This window comes from Artemia franciscana, chromosome 15 (genome assembly GCF_032884065.1).
Source record: "Artemia franciscana chromosome 15, ASM3288406v1, whole genome shotgun sequence".
In the NCBI taxonomy this organism is placed as follows: Eukaryota; Metazoa; Arthropoda; class Branchiopoda; order Anostraca; family Artemiidae; genus Artemia; species Artemia franciscana.
Genome location: NC_088877.1, coordinates 3,328,641 through 3,353,547, shown reverse-complemented (window position 1 = coordinate 3,353,547; position 24,907 = coordinate 3,328,641). Strand labels below are relative to the sequence as shown.

General features: G+C 33.9%; 1 protein-coding gene across 1 annotated transcript in view; it reads left to right on the top strand.

Moving 5' to 3' along the window:
- The first annotated feature begins 3,864 nt into the window (after nt 1-3,864).
- LOC136036652 (chromosome transmission fidelity protein 18 homolog) overlaps nt 3,865-24,907 on the top strand; it is a 61,523-nt gene continuing 40,480 nt past the window's right edge. Inside the window, exons 1-3 of the mRNA XM_065718952.1 lie at nt 3,865-4,074; nt 13,967-14,086; nt 18,760-18,948. Of these exons, the coding sequence (XP_065575024.1) occupies nt 13,999-14,086; nt 18,760-18,948 (277 nt within the window). The 5' untranslated portion in view covers nt 3,865-4,074; nt 13,967-13,998. The remainder of the gene's footprint in view (nt 4,075-13,966; nt 14,087-18,759; nt 18,949-24,907) is intronic.

Below are 24,907 nucleotides of genomic sequence, written 5' to 3'. Positions count from 1 at the left end.
CCCTTTTTTTCTTTTTAGTTTTTTTTTGTTTTTAGTTTTTTTTTCTTTTTAGTTTTTTTGTAGTTTCTACCATTTGGTTTTTTTTTTATTTTTATTTTCATTTTTTTAGTTTTGTTTTTCTCCTTTATTTTTCAGTTTTTTTCCTTTTTTATTTTTTTCTTTTTTAGTTTTTTTAGTTTTTTAGCTTTTTTAGTTTTTTTTATTAGTTTTTAGTTTTTTTTCTTTTTAGTTTTTTTTGTAGTTTTTATCTTTTTTTTAGTTTTTTTAGTTTTTTTTTACTTGTGTCCTGGTCGTACTTTATATTCCCTGTGTCCCGGTCGTCATTTGTGTCCCGGTGCTTTGTTGATGGTGATTGCTAATCGAACATTCCTTGTGTCCCGGTCGCTTTCTCTTTGAGTGTCCTGGTCGTCATTTATATTCCCTATGTCCCGTTCGTCATTTGTGTCCCGATGTCCCGGTCTTTAATTTCGTCAGTCGACAAACATGACGTCAGTCGACACACAAACATCACGTCACTCGACACACAGACAACTTATTTTTATATATATAGATAGATTTTACAGATGAGGAGTACATGAAAGTGATTCTAAAGTTACCATTAACACCACTAGGCTTAGACATGATTTACCCACAGTATATCAAACACTTAGGTGACAAACGAATAAAACCATTGTAAGAAATTATTAAAAAAGGCTGGGAAGACGTAAAATTTCAAAAATATAGAAGGACAGGGTAGTGACTTGGATTCTTAAACAAGGCAAAGATGATTAAAAAATTGAAAATTTAAGAATGATTACTCTACTGTGTTAGGAAAAATCCATGAAAAAATGGTTAAGAAGAGGCTTACACGGAAAGTGGGAAAACAAACACTTTAGAAGATGTTCAATGGGGGTTTAGAAAGAACAGATCAGCTATAGAAGTGTTACAAATGTTTGTAAATGACGCAGTAAATTCTTTGGAAAATAGAAAAATCTTTTTAGTATTTTTCTTTGATTTGAGTAGTGCTTTCGATAGTATGGTTCATAGACATATAATAAAGGAGTGATTGCAGTAAATGTTAGAGGATGTTTACTAAGATTTTCTCATGATTATTTACAAGAATGAGAAGTGACAGTAAAAGCGGGTAAAGCATAATCGGAAAGAAAAGTACTAAGAAAACGCGGCGTTCCACGAGGCTTTTCATTGGGGCCATATTGTTACAACATAAGTGAATTTGATATAATACTGGATGCAAGAGAGGATAGAGCTGGAATTTTCGCTGATGGTATAATTTAGAATGATATAATTTTAGAATGTGGATAGTGTGTAATAGTATTGAGGAGGGGTAACGAGTGGCCCAGGAGAAAATAAAATTAGTGGAAACGTGGGCCAAGAAAATTTGTGTACAGTTTTCGGTCCAGAAAACAAAAGCAATGGTAATCACGCAAAGAAAAAAGTACTCTGCTCTGTGCCTTTTTTGAAATGGGGAGCAAATTTAAACCATGAGTGAATTTAAGTGGCTTGGAATTACCATTGATAGAAATATGAAGTTTAAAGCTCATATAAGCATGTGCCAAAAAAAATAAGTATTGCGAAAATTTTACCTGGAGCAAGTTTAGGCCCAAAACCCGACTTTTTGATGGAATTTTACATAAAATACACAAGAGCAAAATTGGAATATGGAGGAATAAGTTATATGGCAGCGTCTAAGTCTTTCTTAGAGGAGCTATTCAATACAGTGCTTTGAGAATAGCTTGTAGAGTAAGAAAGACAACTCCACGGAGCTTTCTCGAATCAGAAAGTGAAATTGAGAAGCTAGGTAGCAAAGAGACATACCAACATTAAAGTCTTTACCGAAGACATGGATGGCTGACCAGTCGAATCTAATTAAATCATGAATGCTAAAAGAGGGAAGGTTGTGGTGTTCATGGAAAAAACAATTTGGTATTTTGAAAGCAAAGGAGATAATGGAAGAGTCGCAAACGGATTGTCAGTTGACATCAATGTTGAGAGTGCCCAATAGGTTCATAGCCCCTCAGTGGGATTCCATTCCATACCAGGGCAATACTGAATTTGAAAAGTGGGATAATATAGATTACCATCAATCATTCAAGATGACAAAAAAATTCAATATATTGACACTGTGGATATCTTCACAAATGAAGCCAAATTGGACAATAAGGTGGGGGTCACTTTTATAATTCCCTCCAAGAATATAGTTAAAATGGTTAAATTAGGTGATATAACTGTAGAGTTTTAAGCAGATGTAGTTGCTATAACCAAAGCAGTGAGATGCGTATTAGATTCTGCATTTACAAGTGAAAAATATAGAATCTGTTTGGATTGAAAAAGTTGTTTGGAAGCGAAGCAATCAAGGATATTTATTTAGAAAATAAAGTAGCTCCCAATGCAAATTTTTTTCGATGAAGAATTACATAAATTACTGGAAAAGGGACTAAACATCACATTGGATTGGGTAACGGGACATGCAAACATTAGTGGAAATGAAATGGCAGACACTACTGCAACACAAGCATCCATAGAAGACGGGCGAACATTTGTAAGTATTGATAAAAAAAAAGTTGAGAATAAGACATTTGAGGACAATCGTGCGTTCTCAACAAATATGTTAGTTATACAAGAGAAAGAAAGGCGATTTGAAAAGAAAATATATGGAGCGCTAAGTAATCCTGAAGCTAGGGTGATATTCAGACTAAGGTTTTCTCATTATGACATTTAGAGCCTGTTTTTATAATGAAGATCCGAGATGTTCATTCTGTGGAAATGAGGAAACGGTAGAACATCTATTATTTGAATATGCGGGAATAGGAGGTAGGAGGGAGGATATTAGACAATTTATTAAAGTAAAAGGAATTCGACTGAGTAGTGACATACTAATGTCATTAGTATAATTAATACTAATAATATTAATAATATTAATTATTAGTATAATAATTAGCAATATTAGAATTCAGAGCTTTGGTGATATCATCTTTATGTTGTTGTAGGCGTTTCTCGAAATTCTAGTGGATTCTCCCTACATAGAATTTGCCACAGTCGCATGGTATTTGATAGAGACCTCTTTGGCGAGTAACTGGAGTCTTATCTTTACCAGAATTTAGGAGATTTATGATTTTCAAATTATTGGTAAATACAACATACAAATTATTTTGTGTGCGTACTTTTTTAAGATTTCTAGTGATTTTTGGGATATATGGGAGGTAGTCCTGTTTCCTTAATAGCGTTTTTTTTACGTATTTAGTAAGCTCAAAGCCGATTTATTTGCGATATCCCGTAAGGGACCTTACTGTTATCCGTAACTAGATCCCGAAAATCGAAACTTGTTCGTCCGGGTAGTTTCACCCCTTGTTTCACAAAAATGGCATAAGAAAATATTTACCTGGTGGATGTATTTTTCCAGATATGTGTACGGCACTGTTTTTCTATGCCTACTGTAAGGTATGCCCTTGGCTCTAGCAAATTACAGTACGTTGTGTCTTTTTGAATCCTAAAAAAAGCCAGTTTTCACTTTTAACATTCCCAGATGGGTAAATGTATGACAGTTCATATTATTGACTTACCAATAAAGTGAATATACCACTTAATGCCTTTTTTATGCTCTTTACGAATATAACAATCGCTTCTATTGCAAATTCAAATTTAAGCACTTTTTGACCTAACCTAACCTAAAAAAGCTAGTAACACTCAAGAAGCATTCGCAGACTTTGAAAACTTTTGCCAGTAAGTTGCCTAACTCTTTTCCAGCGTTTTATTTGTCAAAGGAAACGAAACAAAACGAAGGCTCAAATAAAACGGAATTATGCGAAACAAGAATGCGAAACGGTAGCCCAAACTAAACCTTTCTTGTCTCAAATAAAACGCGGCTTAAGTGGAGCCGTTCTGGTTTTAAATAGTGATTATGCTGATAGACTATGCAAGTTTTTAAAGGATATTAATCGGATAAACCTGTCATAAACCGAGCGGTATAGTGATTATAGTTTAAGAAGCCTCCTGAATCCTTGCAGGAGGACAGGAGAAACCATCTATTTCAATTCAAAAAAAGAAATAAATAGGCCTATAGGTGAATATTTTATGGTTAGCCTCTTTTAAAGACTTATAGGTAGATAAATAAAATGATATCTTTAGAATCCATATTTCATTTTCGGAATAGATATAGGCTGTGTTTAAATGTTGTGGTTGCTTTTTGGGCAGTGGCCCCCCCCTGGTTGTATCAGGCATAGCCCTGATAATATTCTGCATTGATGTGTTGAATCACATGTATGATGAGGTCATTTTTTTTATGTAAGCTTAAAATTGGGGCTTTTGAGAAGGAAATAGCCTATGCTAGGAAAGCGATTTTTATTCACAATATGTAGAATAAGCCTAATTGTAGTTAACACACTTGATTTTACCCTCAACATCCCTGCAAATATATAGCCCAAACTTTTTGTTTCCTCTACATTTTGCCATGAAGCACTCTAGTTTCAACAAGCATAACTATAAATTGAAGCAATTAGGGCAAGACTTTGAGTAGGCTACAGAAAACAGTTTACACATTATAGACTAATATGCAGAATAAGCCTAGGCCTAATTGCAGTTAATACATTTGACTATACCCTTGACACCCACTAATGTGCAAATATATAGCCCAACTTATGTGTTTCCTCTACACTTTGCCATGAAACACTCTTGTTTCAACCAGTGTACCTGTAAATTGAAGTAATTAGGGTAAGGTTGTGAGTAGGCTACTTAATCAGTGTCTAATCTTGGCCAGATGTTTTGATTAAAAATTGTCTTTCCTATATAAGCCTATAGAAAGCAGGCTCCTAATCTTGGACATTATGTGTATAGGATTAGAAAGTTATAACTAGCTAATGATTAGGACTAGACCAGTTCAGATCAGCTGACTATAATCTTGGAAAACATCTGGCCCTTCAAAATTTCAATTTAGACAAAAGTTTGCTCTACACTCTAGTTTATATAAACACAATTATTCTGTTTCACATCATTTGTCTTAGATTAAGTCCATCCAAGGTTGACTGTGTCTGTCATTAAAATATGTTGTTCAAAGAATAGACAGAATTTCCTAAGATTAGGCATAAGCTTTAAATGTGCAGCCAAGATTATGTTTCACTATAGATCAGTATATTTGAAATTATAAGTATTGTGTATGGTAAAAATATTCAAGCTATACTTCTTAAAAAGATTTTGGCTTATCAAATTAAGAAACAACGCTATTTTTAGGTGGTATAACAATATTTTTCAGTATATTATAAACCGTCCAACTATCATTTATAATTGTTTTGTAGGGATAAATCAAATCTTTTAATACATCAAGAAATGTCTCTGCTAATCACCCAAGCACAGGAACAATAAAATCATTTGGTTTCCTGCTGTATGCCCCTCAAATAAAAAAAATGAGTAATAAAAACAAATAATTTAAAATAACTATATTCTGGAAAAGGCTGTGTGCCTGGAAATGATACATGAGGTAGATAGGAAGACAAAGAAAAACCAGCAAATTGGTCTTGTAATGACTAAAATGTAAAGTAAAAATTAGATAATAGCAATAAGGAAATATACTACCAGGATCCCTCAGCAAGGTTACCAATTGTACAAAAACTACAAACAAGTCTATGACTAAAATTATTAATTGACAGTCCAGAGGTACCCATCAGCATAACAGTTCTGGCAACAAGCCTTTGGTAAATAGCTGAAACATTTGAACCTAGAGTAGCCAATGGTATGTTTCAATATGTTTGTTTGCCAGCAGAAACATCCTTTGTTTAAATATTGTGATATTTTATTTAACAGGTGGTTTTTGAGCATTAAAGTTGTAGATGCTATGAAAATACTTCATGAGGGACTGCATGGCCTACAGGTGTAGATTGGGCCAGTTATCAAAGCCTTGTGGATTGAACTCTCACACCTATGACTAATTTTTAAGCATTCTCCTTCTATTTAAAATACTCTGTGCATAACATTGAATCAGGTAGTTATGAATCTATCATAACAATGAATCTATCAAAAAAAAAATTGTTGTATATCTGCTTTGAAAGGGTAGAATTGACAAATAAAACTATTCTGTAGCCATATCTATTTTGTTCATTTTTCTGCAGCTCCATTTTTCCAAGCTATATTCTGTCACTATATCTTCACTCAATGAGTCTCAACTTGTGATTGGATTAATAAAGTAAAATAGCTAAATAACTCTGAAGCATGAGATGTTGAATGTTTGTTAAACATAGTACAATACAAACAGTGAAAAACAAAGTTCCACTTTCTCCCATGAAGACACATGGAATAAAATGAAAAAAATGTATTACTGTACACCATCAATAGAAATATAACTACCACATGGAGACACAAACCAAAAACTCTCCCTTTTATGACCAGAGAAATGAAAATTGCAAGGAAGAAGAAGAAGAAACTGTAAAAGCTCATAAACCTTAACCTCCATAGAGCTGACTAGCTGGTTAAGTTCAAAGCTATAAGGAAGAAAGTTTGAGCCCTGTCCAGAGAATTTTACAAGGCCATTACAGCAACCTCAAAAACTAACCCCAAGAAGTTCTGGAACTATGCCTGTGCACATAAGTTACACAGTTACAGAACTTGTTTGTAATGGAATCCAGTCAAATGCTGATGCCTTGAATCACCAAAGCTGACAGAAAAAGGCCAAACATATACAAAATTCCTCTTGGCCCACCCAAAATCAGGTTTGCATACACTGCTGCCATCTCTAGTAAACCATTCCTGACAACTTTAGTAAAAAACAAGCCCAATTGCTTAATTTTGTGTTTGTTAGATGTGTGTCTATTGCAGGGGCGGATCCAGGGGGCACCCCCCTCCCCCCTAAAGGGGTGGTAGATTTGTGGTTGGGACTGTTTTTAATAGTTGAGGTTTTAATAAGTTTTTATTTATTAAGACTGTTTCTTTTTGAAAACAAGTTTGAAACAAGGTTTTAGTCACTTTGTGCATTTTCTTTTAGTTTTTACTAATGTTGTATATCACCAAAAAGTATTTAATTAAATTTGGGTTTATCAAGGGAATCTGTCTGTATTACCACAAAAGCCAACTGGGAGGCGAAAATCTTCATTTCATAATAACAAGGAAGGGAAATTTAAAATTGTAACTTCATTAGGCTGTCGAAATGATATTTCAGGATTGTGCTGTCAGAACAGGGCTAAAAAGCAAAATATTCACTTCTTTTTACTGCCAATATTTTTTTTCCAGTCTTGCTGTTACACTGAGGTGAAGAAATTGATATCATTACTTTTTTTGGCTGTCTGTTTTGGTTTTTTGGGTTTGCTTTTTTTGCAGAGTAGGGTGTTTTTTTTCAACAATGTTGGTTTTTAGAGGATTTTTATAATAGAAAGTAAATGTATGAGAAGTGCATAAATTATTAATTTAAGTCCTGGATTTCGATGAGGAAATGGTGGCCACTTTACTGCATATTTTCATCTAATTAAAGCTCTGCATTATATGACATATATCACCTCCTTTGTTCATCCTAAATCATTAAAATAAAGGCCAAATTCTTTAAAACTTTAATAAAAGCTTGTATATACTCCTTCCAATTTTGACTAAAAAGTCGAAATACTCCTTCCAAGGTCAGAGTAATCATTTAAGAAAAATAAATTTCGAAAAATTGTTTATAAAAGAAGGCAAATAACTATGTGTTTATTTATTTTTTATCTAGCTGGTATAGATGAGTCTCTGAATCCTCATTTTGAATCAGAAGAATGGTATCGATTTTTTTTTCAAAGATTTACTAATAAAATGTTAATAAAAAGTGAAAATTCATACAACTTGAGTTAACCACAGAAATGGAATGCAACTACAATACTACTTCAGAATTTCTAACCTTCTCTATACCAACCAATCACAAAATATAGTTATGTTCTTGTATAGGGGTTGTATATATTAGTCCATAAAATTGTCTAAACTGCTGAGGATTTTTATACTTACTTTGATAAGTAAGTATACTTTCCCACTCTCTAATACTTCTTATTTGAATTATTGCTCAGTTGTATATCTTAATACATTTTGGAAGCATATAAAACCCTTACAGGTACTACAAAATAGGGCAATAAGAATACTTGGAAATTTCTCACATCGACCTTCAAAACTTGAAAATTTTTCGGAAACTAAAACATTATTCCTCTTCTTAAATTTGTTAGATTTAAATGATATACGAATATTAAATACTTCCATATGGCATTTTCAAATCCAAAATTCTAAAAATTATTTCTATGACAAATCTCTGTTAATCTTACTTCCTTGTTCGGATTGTCGGAGGTCTAGGATGTATCAAATTCCTTTTGTAAGCTCTGAAAGGTCAAAGTTTTCGATTAGATACCAAATACCCTTCATTGCTAACAATCATAAGCTGAATGATAAAATTCTGTTTGATCCATCACAAAAGTCTCAGCAAAAATCTCAGCTAAATTTAAAAAAGCAAATATTAAAGATTGTTTGCTAAAAATTTTGATTATTCACCATTGATGATGGAAATTTAAATTTTAAATTTAAATTATTTGATCTTCTTATTTGTGTGTTTGTTTTTGTGTCCCTGTGTCTGGGACGGCCTCCCAATTTTCAAAATTGGGAAATCAAAATTTTACTTTTCATAACCACATAGCGTTAAAAAAAGTAAAATTTTGATTAGTAAATTTTTGAAATCTCATCAAAGTTGACACTGTTTATTAAAACACCATTTTCAAAAAGAAACAGTGATTAGTTAGTGCTTTATTGCCTATACTTAAAATCCTCGTTTTAAATGTTTTCTATGCATTTCTATCTGTTACATTATAACAAGGACAACATTCTGTTTTTCTTGTTACATTCCTAAAAGAACTAGTATTTGATGGTTAATGCATTTTTTACGAATATACAAGTTGTATCTTTATCCTCATTTCCTACTCTTCGTTACTACCATAGTTACTAAGCTACGCCACAAAGTTAGACGACATGCTAAACGATTGGACCATTACAAATAATTAAATAAAAAAAAAGAAAACAAGTTTTTTAAACTGCAAGTAAGAAACGACAATAAAACTTAAAATGAATAGATATTATTCTGTATAAGTGGTTGACCCTTCCTCAACGCCTGGTTCTTTACACTAAAGTTTGACTCTTTCTCTCAGCTCTACTTTTTAAAACAATAAAAAACTTTAGCGTAAAGAGCGAGGCGTCGAGGAGGGCCAATCCCTTTTATATACAGAATAATTTCTCTTCGTTTTAAGTTTTAATGTCGCTCCTTACTTGCAGTTTAAAAAACTTGTTTTTTTATATTTAATTTCTGAACGTCTTTTAATAAATGCATGTTTGGATTTTGGCTCACCGCACATGCATAATTAAAACGAAATTTACATATTATTTTGTTTTTGGCTAAATGGCTTTCTCATAGTTTTGATCAGACGATTTTGATGAAAAAAAGGGTGGGCGAGGAGGCCTAGTTGCCCTCCAATTTTTGGTTGCTTAAAAATGCAACTAGATTTTTTTATTTTTTTACAAACGTTTTTGATAATAATAAACATACGTATCGTACGAATTAACTTACATAACGAATTTCTATATTTGTGTATTTTTATTACGTATATGAGGGGGTTCACCCCCTCGTCAATACTTTGTTCTTTACACTAAAGCTTGAATTTTGTCCCAAATCTTTAAGAATGACCCCTGAATAACAAAGGTCTTAGAATAAATAGTTGAAATTACTAAATACCTTAGCGTAAAGAGCAAGGCATTGTGGAGGAGACGAACCCCCTTATATATGTAATATTTTATGTTCCTTTTAAGTTTTAATGCTCTTCATTACTTCCAGCAGAAAAAAATTGTTTATTTTCTCATTGTTTTTTTTTTCTTTTAAATAATGCTAGAAAGTCCTGTGTCCCCTTCGTGGAAATTCTCTTCCCTCATGAAAAATTTCTCCATGGAAAGATCCTCCCACGAAACCTCCTCCCCGTGCCCCACCCCCACCCCAATGCGAAAAAGTCCCCCTGAAAACGTCTCTACACTTTATAATTAACACTTGCTGTATGCAAACAATGGTCAAAGTTTGTAACTTGCAGACCCTCCCCTAGGACTGGGGGGATAAGTCATCCACAAAGACGTATTTATTATGTTTTCGACTAAGCTGAACAGAATTGCTATCTCAAAGTTTTAGTCTTGTGAATGTGGGGAAAAAATGTGCGTGGGAGGGGGACTAGGTGCCCTCCAATTTTTTTTGGTCACTTAAAAAGGGCACTAGAACTTTCAATTTCTGTCACAATGAGCCCTCTTGCGACATTCTAGGACAACTGGGTCGATACGATTACCCCTGAAAAAAAAATAAACACGCATCCATGATTTGTCTTCTGGCAAAAATACGAAATTCCACATTTTTTTTTTATAGAAGCTTGAAACCTCTACAGTGGGGTTCTCTGATATGCTGAATATGTTGGTGTGATTTTCGTTAATACTCTATGAACTTTAGGGGCTGTTTCCCCTATTTTCTAAAATAAGACAAATTTTCTCAATCTCGTAACTTTTGATGGGTTTGACTAAACTTGATGAAACTTACAAATTTAAAATCATTATTAAAGGGCGATTCTTTTGATGTAACTATTGGTATCAAAACTCCGTTTTTTAGAGTTTCGGTTACTACTGAGCCAGGTCGCTCCTTACTACAGTTTGTTACCACGAACTGTTTGATCACAAAGAGTGCATGACCCCAAAAGATGGTTCAAGATCATTTTATTTTTTGACAATAAAAAGATTGACACATTTGCTATAGTGGTCAGAAGTGTAAAGGTAAAAAATTATGCAGCAAATATTAAATATAAATTTTTTATAGATGGTGAACAGCTTTTTATTTTTTTTTTATGGCGGGATGGTTTTTATAACTCACTATTTTTTGTATCAATATTTTTATATCATTTCAATTTCAACACGTTTATTAGAACTTTAACCCTTTCCAGGTTTTGGATTAAATTTACGACCTACTTTAAATTACTACCTACTTACTTTATTACTACCTACTTTAAATAGTAAATTACTTACTAAATTACTAAATTAAATTAAATTACTACTTACTAAATTACTACCTACTTTAAATAGATTACGACCATTTTACGACCAAATTTACGACCATTTCCACTACCTACTTACGACGCATAGTTGTCGAGGTTCCTTTTAAATTGCAGGCATTTCTTTGTACGCAAGTTTATCCAAGCAACCTATTATGCGCCCCCTCCCCCTAAAGAAAATCCTGGATCTGCCCCTGGTCTATTGTTTATCGCAAGTCTAATGCTTTGAAAATTACCTGAGTGCCTTTATTAAATAGTAAGTTTCTCTTTAGTTATCAGTTGAAGAAAAATGCGATATTGAAGACTGAGAGCAGACACATGCCAACTTTATGCTAAAGTTTTTTTTTATTGTTTTGAAAAGTAGAGTTGTGACAAAGAGTCAAAATTTAGCGTGAAGTGTGAGGCGTTGCGGAGGGGACAACCCCTTTCATATACGGAGTAATTTCTGTCCGTTTCAAGTTTTAATGTCGCTCCTTACTTGCAGTTAAAAAAACTTGCTTTTTTATTTAATACAAGTAAGTCCGCATCCAGAGGTGAGGCTTAGGTTGTTTAACTCCCCCTGTGAAATCTTTTTCAGACCCTTAAAAATGTAACACAAATGAATATACATAAATTTTTTATGTGTTTTATGTGTTTATACTTTTTTTTTCCATTAGTTGTTGGATGTGGAACCTTCTAACCTTGAAATGGATATGGAACCTCTCTAATTTGAAATGAAATTTTGGAGTATTATTAGATTCTCTCAAAAGTAACCCTTTGAAATGGGCCATTTGGAGGATGAGTGTGTGATATTCTGCAAATGTTCAGCTGTCTTGGCCTTAGTTGAATTGGCACTGCAATTAGTTCCTCTTGCTAGTATTTATATAACATAATACCTGACCTTCAGTAGTAGTAGTAGTAGTAAATTTTATTATGACAAAACCAATGAAAATTGGAAGAAAATTGAAAATTATAAAAATTAAAAATTTTCAGAAATATATGGAAACTTTTTAAGGGGAGGTTCCTTGGGAAAAATCCTGCATATAGGGGGAGGAGTCCCAGTATGATTCGAAAACCAGTCATAAATTAAGTAAAAATCAGGTGAAAGTAGGAGGATTTTCCAAAAAGAGTTGTCCAAGAATTTTCAGTGAGGAGGGATTCACCGTGGAGGATTCTCCTGGGGGGAGTTAAGCAGGGGACATCATTTGTGCAGAAGGGATTTTCAGGCAACAATTTTTCACATAGAGGAGAGGTGGATTTCCTGGCATTATTTGCAAAACAATCTGAAATTGAAGTTAGACTTTTGGACAAGTCCTTTAGGAACAACTGCTGAAACACAAGGGTTGATTGATTGGAATAAGAAGCTTATTTAAAGTACTAAAACTCTTATTATAAGCAGCAAGGGTCGAGGAAGGGGCAGTCCCCTCCCCCTCATATATTGAATAAGCTATGTTTTTTAAGGTTTAATGTTGCTCCATATGTTCAGTAAAAAAAAAAAATATTTGATAGACACAAGATGCATATCATAAAGTGTGCATCTAGTGTTTTTAGTGTTAATTTTTTTTTTAAATTTTTTACATGTATTTTATGTTTTATCTTTTTACATCTAGGGCTATTTCTGGAACCAGTAAGGGGGGTAGGGTGTACCATCATTTTCAGAAAAGAAGCCGTACTATATGTAAACAGCGGAAAAGTAGGGAGCATATATAGGGTGCTACTTTTTTATTTTGTTTTGCATGATCCCATTAGAAAAATCCAACCACTAAATGTTAACCTCTGAATTACCCAGTTGTGATGGGCATCAAAAATATAATAATCATTCGTGCAGAGATTGAGATTGTGACAGAAAAAAAGAAATGTACTATTTGATGCTCTTTTCAAGTATAATGATCAGTGCTGTGTCACTCCCCCCCCCCCCCTGAATTGGGTCTTGTATATAACCCTATGCTATACACACAGGTTTTCATAAATTTTTGTTTGTGATTATTTCTCATCTATGGTTTGTTCATAATGTCAAAAAAGGCCAACTTGAGAAAGGAAAGGCAATTAGCATGCTTTTGTGTATAGCCTAAGGCTATATTCAGGTATTAGGTATTATTAAGGCTATACTCAAACATCTTAATGACAAATTCTTGCTTAACTTCATTCAGAAACTGTGTATTATGCCTAGGTACAACCGTAGACTTTTTCAAGATGTTTACTGATTTTTGTGGTTTGTATTCTTTGTTGTACTCATTTTTTTAAATGTATAGTTTGTTTATAATATCAATAACGAAAAACAGCATATTTTGGATCTAGCATACCGCAATGGTGTGCAATATGTTTACAGATGACCACATTAGAAACTTCATTATAAATGGAAACTTCATTCTAATTTACATTAAAATCATATTCTTGTCAATATTATTTACATTCAAAGTGCAAATAGTCACTAATGACCTATTAATAGATTCGTTTTAGCCTTTGAAACTGAATCAGCTTCTGCGCAAATAGTTGCACTAACAGATATTTGTTATCTGTTACAGATAACACACAGACTACAGACTACTGTACAACACTGTTGGGACTACAGTCTACAGGCTGTAGTCTGTGCACTACTGGTTCAGGGCAACATTTTCACCCTTTTGCACACCCTCATCACTCCGAAAACAAAAAAAAATGATGATAGGCATAACCATACTATGCCTAGGTATAACTATAGACTTTTTCAAGATGTTTACTGATTTTTGTGGTTTTTATTCTTTGTTGTACTCATTTTTTTCATGTATAGTTAGTTTATAATATCAATAATGAAAAAACAGCATATTTCGGATCTAGCATACCATAATGGTGTGCAAAATGTTTACATAAAAATTTCCATGTACATAAAAATTAGTTTTATTTTTATTTATTGAAATGGTTAAACATGAGTTCTTTGTTTTATTAAAGTACAATTTTAGTTTAAAGAAGTTGCCAACACCCCAATCAAACAATGGACTTCCCTGATGATGAAGATATTCTTGCCGAAGAACAATTCATGCAAGAATACAACAACTTTCCTGATGATATTCCTTTTGAGGGTAACTTGGATTTTATTTTTTTGTCTTAATATGGTCATTGTACTATTAGATATTACACTTAGCTGCCTTTGATGCACCAAGAAATCTAGGGAGAGGAAAAGGTGGTTGTTTAATACTGCTTATTTTCAAAAGCAAAAGGAGGGGAAGGGGAAGATAGAGGAAGAAGGGGAGGGGATAGACAATTCATATAACACTGCTCTGAATGGCTGATAACAAAATGTGGGAAAATACAGATTTACGATTTAATAACGAATAACGAATTTAATAACGATTTACTTAATTAACGGTTTACGTTATTTAATTTAATAACGATTTACGAATTACGATTTAATGACTTTTCTAATAGTACATCTAGTGGTAAATATTCTGATATTGAAGGATTTTTCTCAAATATAATTGATAGCTTTAGCTGTTTCTTGGGTTTAGAAAATGAGGTTCATTGTATTGCTTGCCAGTTTCTCCTGAAAAACTTTGTTATTACAATATCAATAAATAAGGCAGTTACCTTAATTTAAAAAAAAACGAATGCTTTTAGGGAAATTAAAGAGTGACATTTTCTATTAAAACAAGTAGACATTACCTTTGTATGAAGGGGGTTGCTGCTCCATCAACTCAGTGATCTTCATGCTAAAGTTTGACTGCTGTTTTACTGCATATAGACATTATTAAGTCTCTCCTGAAGTATTAAAAAAAGAAGTCAAACTGTAATGTAAAGCACAAGAGGGTAGAGAATTTGAACTGATAAATGCACTTTGGAGGCCTCAGTCACTTCACGTTGTGCTAATAGTGTGATAATTCATTTTTTTGAAGTGAGACGTGTATTAGTGAAGATCAGTAACACGATATTTGAAGAAGAAGTACCTTACGATTTTAGAAAAAAATTTAATAAAACTTTAAAGGGTAACAATGGTAATTATAAAGGCATGTTTTTATTATTTTTCTGGAAGCAAGCTACTTAGTACGATTATACTTATTAAACTTTGAGATGCTGCAAAGAAAAGTTTCAAGAGAAGTGGTTTTGGGAAGAGGAGAGGATGGGTTGACCAAATTTTCACTCTTAAATTAATTATAGGGGAGTGCCTAAGTCATCAGACTCCTATAGTCCTCAGTTGTATGTATTATGAGCAAGCATTTCATTCAGCTGATTGATGACCTTTAGCAAAGGTCCTATTTTTGCATATATACCAGATAAATACATTCAAGTGGCTAGTGCTATGTACGAGAATAATATTGCTGCGGTTAAGGTAGGTAAAGAAGTTAGTAGCTGGTTTCGTATTGAATCAGGAGTTAAAAAGGGTTGCGTTCTATTCTCATTTATATGGATCATTTTGATGGACTTAGCCAGGAGAAACACGACGAAGGTCGTTCATTACGCTGACGATTTGAGCATAAGTATTAGCAAAATAAATGTATTTCTTGAGGTTTTAAGAGTTCAGGGTTCAAGAATAGTTTTGAAGATTACTGTTAGAAGAGTAAGTAGCTAAGACTAGGAGTATGTGAGTGTGAAGAGGTGATCTCGGGTAATGAGAAGGTCGATCGAACGGACATCTTCACTGACCTGAGTTGTAATACTTGTAAAGACGGTGGATGCATGAACATATTGAAAGTACAATAGCCCAGACACAGGGTGTTTTTTCACAGTTGACAAAAACTTGGAAGAATATGAGAACTGATGTTATGATATTGGAGGTTACAGTGATGATAGAGGCCACATATGGTCGGAAACACGGGCGCTCCGAAAGACTGTCTGACAGGACGTATTTCAAACAGTAAGCTGTTCGAAAAATATGGTTCTATCTCGCTTTTTTTGGCTGTAATAGAGAATTGCTGAGGTGGCTAGGTTCTGCAGGTGAAGTATGATAGACTTAATGTCATCCTTTTCGGCCAACCATCTAGGGCCAAACGAAAAGCAGGTTGCCCCTGAATAGGGTAAGAGGGGGGCGTAAAGAAAGATTTAAGGGAAATTGGGACGGATTGGGATGGTGTAAAGAAGAAGGCTTTGAATAAATTGTAATGAAAAAGGACCGTACTTAGCTGTGTTTGCCTTGGACAGCTTGGTGCTGCAGTGAATTGTCCGGCCTTGGACAGCTTGGTGTTGCAGTGAATTGTCCGGCCTTGGACAGCTTGGTGCTGCAGTGAATTGTCCGGCCTTGGACAGCTTGGTGCTGCAGTGAATTGTCCGGCCTTGGACAGCTTGGTGCTGCAGTGAATTGTCCGGCCTTGGACAGCTTGGTGCTGCAGTGAATTGTCCGGCCTTGGACAGCTTGGTGCTGCAGTGAATTGTCCGGCCTTGGACAGCTTGGTGCTGCAGTGAATTGTCCGGCCTTGGGCAGCTTGGTGCTGCAGTGAATTGTCAGTAGCAATAGTAATATTCTTATCGCCTTTCTTATAACAGGGGTTAATTGAAGTTTTCCTAAAATCGCTTGGTACTTCCCCTTCCCCTTTCGCTTGGTACTAATAACTGTAGTACTACTACCCTTATTACTTCTTCCGCTTCTACTTTTACTAATACTACTGCTACAACCTAATTAGTCAAATTAATTTATCTCTAATTTGTTTATTCTGTACATTGTTTCAACATTGGTCGTTTTTTTTTTACTTTTTGTCTCTATATGTATTCCATTTTTTCTTGTTTGTGAGTTCTGATAAATTACAGTCATAAAAATTGCTGTTAATTGGTACCTGATCATTTTTTTGTATGATCATTATTTTTATAATTATTGTGTAATTGTTATGATAACTTTTACAGTTATAAGTTAATTGCTGTTATTATTAATTATTGTCAATTAGAATTAACTGTAATTGTAAAAAAGAATTATTTGTGTTGTTTAGCAGTGCATAATCTAGAATTTTAAATTCGTTTGGGAGTTCCATTGGCCATGTATTTTGCTGCTTACTTTTTTGTAAAAAAAAAGGAAAAAAGGAAAAATAACCAAACTGTATAAAACAGACTTCTAGCTATAATTGACAACTTGCAATCTACACGAGTCTGTCATATTATGGTCTGTTGAAATAGTAAACATAATATTAAGCCACTTTATTGTAGATAATGAGATATTTTTGCTGTAGATGAGCCTCCAAGCCTGGAGGATTTTACCAAGTAAATAACCTGAGGTTTTGCTGAACTAGTAAACCTTGTCAAAATATAATCTAACATAATGTCGAACATGAATCATGCTTATTAACTGATAGAACTTGATATTGAGATACTTTTTTAATTTAAATGGACCTCCAAGCCTGGAGGATATTGCCAAGCTAATAAAGTGAGATCCTGATGAACTAGTAAACCTTGTGGATATAATATCTAAAATAGTATCAAACATGATATCATTCTTATTAATGTAATATCGATCTAGTGGACTGATAAAACTTAATATCGAGGCATATTTTATTGTAGATGCGCCTCCAAGACTGGAGGACGTTACTAAGCAAAAAAGTGGCGTTTTGCTGAACTAGTAATCTTTATTGGAACAGTATAAAATATAATATCGAACATGACATCATACTTATTAACGTAATATCGATGTAGTGAACTGATAAAACTTAATATCGAGGTATATTTTATTGTAGATGCGCCTCCAAGACTGGAGGACGTTACTAAGCAAAAAAGTGGCGTTTTGCTGAACTAGTAATCTTTATTGGAACAGTATATAATATAATATCGAACATGACATACTTATTAACGTAACATCGATGTAGTGAACTGATAAAACTTAATATCAAGATATTATTTTTACTTTAGATGAGCTTTCAAGCATGGAGGATATTATGAGGCTTTGCTGAACTAATAAATAAAATAAATAAATAAATTAATAAATAATAAATAAATAAATAAATAAAATGAGGCTTTGCTGAACTAATAAACCTTAGCAAATAGTATTTAATATAGAACCTGATATCATGCCTATTAATTGATAAAACTTAATACTCGAGGTATTTATTTTATCGTATATGGACCTCCAAGCCTAGAGGATATTACCAAGCTACTAAATTTTATTTTGCTGAACTAGCAAACCTAATCTAGTAATATCTAAATAATATATCACAAAAAATTGAACGTAATATTTAACCTATTCACGTAATATCAAATTAGTGAATTGATAAAACTTACCATCAAGGCATTTTTTATTGTAGATTAGCCTCTGTCTCTTGAAAATATTATCAAGCCCATAAAAGGAGGTTTTGCTGAACTAGTAAACCTAATATATTAAAACGTAACGTCGAAATAGTATCTGTCATAATATCGTGGCATAATATATAACCTATTCATGTAATATCGAACTAGTGAATTGATAAAACTTATTATCGAGGTATTTGTTCTTTTAGATGAGCTTCCAAGCCTGGGGCATATAATGAATCCCACAAAATGAGGTTTTGATTGACTAGTAAAGCTAACCTAGTAAAACGTAATATTGAAACTGTATCTTGGATAAAATGGAACTTAATATTCAACCTATTCACGTAATACCTGATTGGTGAACAGATAAAACTTACTATTGAGGTATTTTTTTATTGCAGATGAGCCTCTATGTCTGCAAGATATTATCAAGCCCATAAAATGATGTTTTGCGGAACTAGTAAAACGTGATATCGAAATAGCATCTAACCCATTAAACTAACATCGAACTATTAAACTGAAAAAATTTAAGACCGAGTTTTTTATTTTATTTTAGATGAGCCTCCGAGCCTGGAGGATATAATCAAGCCCTTAAAAAAGTTGACTGAAAGACAGGTCCAGAATGTCCCTGAAAAAGCCAAAGAAACCGAAAGATTGTCACGGAAACGCCTACAGGATGATCTCTTTGGTGACTTGGATGGCTTGGAGGACAGTATACTTGAGGAAGTAATAGAAAACTATTCAGGTATATGTGAAACAGTTCCAAAATCAGTTGTTGTTTTACATTAGTTTGTTATTATTTTTTTTATGATTTTTTTGTGTGTGGAAATTCTGGAATATATAATTTCCGAATAGAAGAATTATAAATTGTAGAAAGCGTGCTGCAATCTAGAAAGAAATTTTCTCGAAAAAGAAGATGAAATGATTGTTCTTACTTATGTGTCTACACTAACAAGATATTTATTCCTATGGCAATTTTTGAAAACACATAATTTAATGCACGACAATCCGAACTCTTTGGGTTCGGATTGTCAGAAATCGCTGCAAATAATAACTATCCTATTTTTGGGATGCAGGGTTTTAACCATTACACCCCTTTCACCCCCCTCCCTTCACCTACACACAGTAAAAAAGCATATATGTGTTCAACCTACTCAAATTTAGTTGATAACTAGGAAGAAACATCTTTTAAGTGGAGGAATCTAATCTTACTAGGATGGAAACATTTTCTTTTCACCTTGGTTTAAAAGAGCAATTTTCTAACTTTAAATTTCAATAATTCAGTGAGTCTTTCAAAAGCCAATCAGATGTTATCCTCTTTCTTACCAAGCCTACTGTTCCACTTATCCTTCAGACTGTTCTTTTTCAGGCAAAAATGTTTTGATTCTAACGAATGTTAACTTTTTGCAAACATTTTTTTTTCACATAAAATTTTCGGTCTGGCTAAAATGGGCTAAATTTTCAGTTCCCTTATTCAAGTGGTTTAATTCCCTTTTCCCTATTTGCAGGTATCGTTATTTAAAAAATGAAACAGTTGATCATTGCCTATTTGAATGTAATGTGCTGACATCTGCACAGTATATCCTAGAATGTAAACTGTTAAAGTGCTTCAAACACCACAAAACTCACTATCAGCCAAGAGTCTATCTGACTATACTGGCACAAAGAGCTCAGAATTCAATGTTTATGTTGTTATATTTCAACTCCTAGAATCAAAAGATTTACTGAACGAAATTTGAGCAGATTCAATATAAATAAGAAGCAACCAATTCAGTAGCTCTGTTCATCCTACAGAGTGAATAAAAAGGGAAAGGGCTGAATAGTCTCGACTGAAAAGCCCTTGTTTGCTGAAACAGAAGAAGAAGAATATTGGAAAATTTACTGATTGTTTTAGGTACCTGTTCGATTTATTGTATTTAAACAGTAACCTGTACGAAAAATATGGTTCCATCGCGATTTCTAAGGCTATAATGATAGAAAGGCTGAAGTGGCTAGGGCAAGTTTTGCGGATGAAGGATGACAGACTGCCAAAGATTGTCTTTTTTAACCATCCATCTAGGGCCGAACAAAAAGCAGGTCATCCTCGAATCAGGTGAGAAGAGGTCGTAAGAAAGGATTTCAAGGAAATTGAAGCTTCTTCGGACGATGCAAAGAGGGGAACCTTGAATAGATCTGGATAGAGTAGGCGCATGCGTAGCTGTATTGACCTTAGACGGCTTGGTGCCTCAGTGACTTGTTATTAGTTGTAGTAACAATGTAAATTAATCGGTTAATAAGCCAGTTATTTATCAATTAATAATTAATTAATGAGTTGTCAAATGGTTGCACGTGCTGGAGTGTGAAGTGCATTTGAGCGTCCATTATCTGACTAATCTGGCTAGCCCAAGCATCCTTGGATAACCTGCAAGAGATAAAAACAGATGTGTATCTGGCCATGTGCCTGCTGAAACGCTGATGATAGAAACGCTTCTGAAACGCTGAAAATAGACATATAACAACACCGGTCACGTGTACTCCAATGTAAACATACGAGGTGGGATAGAATAGTAATGAGACTGGCAATACTTTAAGCGATCTAGCTACCCTGCCCTGTTGTCCTTGAGACAGCACGTGCATCAGGACCCTTCTATAGCTCAGTTCGAGTTTGGGCTCAGTCCTCTAAATACGCGATTCGTGAGACTGCGATTAGTGAAGTTATGTTTTCATTGTACGTCACGGAACATCTCAATAGTAACTGGAACTCTTAAAAACAAGATTTTTATATCATTACATACATCAAAAGAATTGGTTTCATATGATGATTTTAAATTTACTAGATACATTAAGTTTAGTGTAATGCATCAAAAGCTACGAGCCTGAGAAAGTTTTCCTGGTTTTTGAAAAAGGGGGAAATACCTCCAAAAGTCAAGGAATCATAATTAAAACTGCACCATAAGATATGTGGATCAGAGAACACTACTTTAGAGGTTTCAAGCCATCATCTTCAAAAATATGGAATTTTGTATTTTTTGCAAGAGGAAAGATCACGGGATGCGTGTTTGTTTTTTTGCTTGTTTTTCCCAGGCGTGATTGTATCGAACAGATGATCCTATAATATCGGGAGAGGGCTTATTCAAACGGAAATAAAAATTCTAGTACCCTTTTGAAGTGATCAAAATGATTGTCCGTCATTTTGGGACTTTAAAAACCAACCAAAGGGCTGTAACAGATATTTTGAAGAATAAAACGGCTGAAAACTTCCAGCGCTGCTACGAAGAGTGAGAACAACGTCTCCTTTCGGTATGTAGCTGCCCAAGCGAGGTACTTTGAAGAGGATAACATTGACGTTTGAATTTAATAAAAACTTTGTTTAGAAAAGAATTAGTCTGATTACTTTTCTACTGCACCGCGTAGCCTCTTTACGCATTTCCGAAAGTGTGCCGCTTCACTATTACTGTCCTTTTTTCATCCATGTATATAATTTTGCATTTTTTTTATATTTTGAAATTAACAAATTGTCTATTTACATGTGACGTCATTTACTCTCACTTGTCCTACATTTTCTGGTGTTAGCAGGTGTAACGTATCTCAAAGTAACTAGAAGTTTTTATTCTTGTAAAATACTTTTATCTCTACAGAGATTGTTGGAATATTTTGCTTTTTATATCACAATGGGCTTTGTCGTATCTTGAAGGCAAAACAAAACTCTCTGTGTATAAATCACTGATCATCGAAAACAACCGAAAACCCCCATTTTTATGGAGTTTCTTCATCCCCCTAAAGGCTCTAAATAGGCTTTAGGGGATAAAAAGAGGCAAAAGCCCCACTCTTATTTGCTATAATCCATCTTTATTTTGAGTTTAACTTGATTCTCATTTTAATTTCTGTTCCTTTTACATTTTATTGACTTATTCCTAGTGATTTCTGTTCGTATCCAAGTTTGACTTGCTATATGTTTTTTTTACCAATCGTTTTATGTTGTGAACAGTTAATGTCAATAGCTCCAGGTTTCAAATACATATTGAAAAAGGGGAATTTTTAGTGTCTTGAAAATCAAATGGGAAAACCGACTGAAGTAGTTCTCAGACCTGCTATTTCTAAATGGGAGCAAACTGCAAAAAAGTCACAAAAACGCCTTTTGAATTAGTGTAGCTGTGTTTTATTTTCTCAAAAAAATTTGAATTCGAGTTTCATATGAAAAGTTCAATGGAAAAATATAAAAATTTTTTTTCTAAAAAAGTGCAGCGCGATCCTTGTAATTTGACTCGTGCTCGAAAAAAGCAGGGTATAGGAACTACCATGCCATCTATATTCTCCCTGCTGAAGACAGTAGTTACATCAGATCACTTAGCTAGTCGCCATATCAGACTAATGAAACTTGATCGATTATATTGATGGATAAAAACTAATTCATGGAAGCTTTAGGAATTTCGATGTTTTAGTGCAATTATAATGGAACAAAAACTTTTCAAAATACGTGTCGTTTTCAGTTAAGTGCAAGTGACACTCCAATCTTTTGAGGGTTAAAGGGCGTCTTTAGAGGGTTGAAACGAACATGGCATTCTTTCAAATTTGGTGTGAGTGTTCATTTTAGCTTCTTCCCCTTAGGTTTGATTTAATCAGTCGTAAAGGATACTGTCAGTTGTTGTCTTCTTTTTTTTTCAATGACAATACCAAAAAAGTCTTTGTATACTATTTTGTAGTGCTTCAAGAAATTATGTTGCTTAAGTGAAGTAATCTTTCTTCTAATAGCGTTCGTTTTAACAAATTTAAAACGTTTAACAAGAAAATTCTGCCTTTTCTTTGAAAAACTTTTCACTTGTATGCTCTTAAAACACTGGAAGAGATTTATGCATTTAAGCAGCAGAAGATTGTTCGTCCTCAGCAATACAAAAATATGTAAGAAAAAAAAAAACTTACAACAGGATAAAATCAATAAGTTTTATCCTGTTGTAAGTTTTTTCTTCTTATATGTTTTTGTATTGCTGAGGACGGCCCTTGGATATAGGGCCGAAATATTCATTCTAAATTGTTTCCCACTGTCATGAGAAATTCCTTATTGTTCTTCTTGTTTTTGGTATTTATGATGGAAAGGCAGTGTGGTCTTCGTCGCTATTTATTGCTTGTCAGCAGTTTTCAAGTAATCAATTACAAACAAAAATCTTTTACCGAATGAAAGTAAACAGTGGCATCAAAATCCAAACAAAAATGAATCACAAAACAATCACAAATCACGATTTGATTTAGGCAGTAGAATCATGCTGCAGCATATGCTTTGGTAAGCGATAAAACTATTAATGCCAAATAAATTATAGACCACGACAGCCCTTTTATTCTTGAACAACTCGCATAAAATACAACCCAAGAGACGCTTGACTTCAATGAGGGGAGCAGACTTAAATATATTTAAAAATTCGCCAAACTATGCCGCTTTCACGAAGTGCAGCATTGATTTATGAACATAAAACATAGATTATTATAGGAAAATAATTCACAGAGTTACCAAGGATTAAATTACGTATTGTGATCTATGATGACTTAAAAGGTGCGAAAACAAGTCCTTACTCGAGCACAAAAGGTTTAGCGAAGTCCTGATTTGGTTCAAAAACGAAAAAAGATCACAGTTAAAGCTAAAATGAAGTCCTGACTTTGAAAAGGATTGAAGTCCAGATTGCGGAGTTTTTGTGATGTGGTGAAAATACGACGTAATCGTGACTCAAAGCAAAAACAAGATAAATTTGAGCTATACACTGCATCGCTGCCATTAAAAGGTGGACATGTCAAAATTTATTGCAACCAGAGCGACACAAGGGTGCATTCTGAAGAAGAGGGGGGAGGTGTTTTCTTTTGTAGGAAAGGGAAGGGGAGTGGGACAGAATTGATTTGTGACAGTTCATTCAGAGGGATAGCCGCTCGCATTTTCCTCGTAGACGAAAATTAGTATTTGTGATGGAAACTTTTCTGACTCTCCAATCAGTTTTCTGGGTCGCTTTATTGTGGTTTCTAAGACCATCCATTCTATAATAAGTGACTGTGGAAAATACATAGACAATGCATTACTCTTTACCTTGTCATAGAGTTATAAAATCCACGGAAATGCTTCTCCCAGTTCATGCCACTGTCTAGTCAGTGTTGCTGCGTCGCTCGGATATGTAACCACACCTTTACTATGTTTTAATTTATTTTCGTTTGTAGTTCACTGTTTTTTTTTTAGTTGTATCGTTTTAAATTGATTTCATAAGTGTTTCTGCATATCTTTCCCTTTCCTTTTCAAAGTTGAATACGAACTGTTGGTAAGGTGCATTTGGAGACTTCAGTATGACAAATGTCGTGACACAATCGTCTGAATTTGGCCTTTGGGTATGACACCAAAATCTCTTTGGAGATTAAATCTTTTTAGAGATTACTATGACAGACGTCGTGACACAATCGTCTGAATTTGGCCTTTGGGCATGACGCCCAAATCTCTTCGGAGATTAAATCTCTTTAAAGATTAAATCTCTTTGGAGATTACTATGACAGATGTCGTGACACAATCGTCTGAATTTGGCCTTTGGGTTTGACACCAAAATCTCTTTGGAGATTAAATCTCTTTAGAAATTACTATGACAGATGTCGTGACACAACGGTCTGAATTTGGTCTTTGGGTATGACTCCAAAATCTTGGAATCTGGCTTTATATCTTTCTGGAATATGTCTATCTTCTTTTAGACGCAATAGCGATA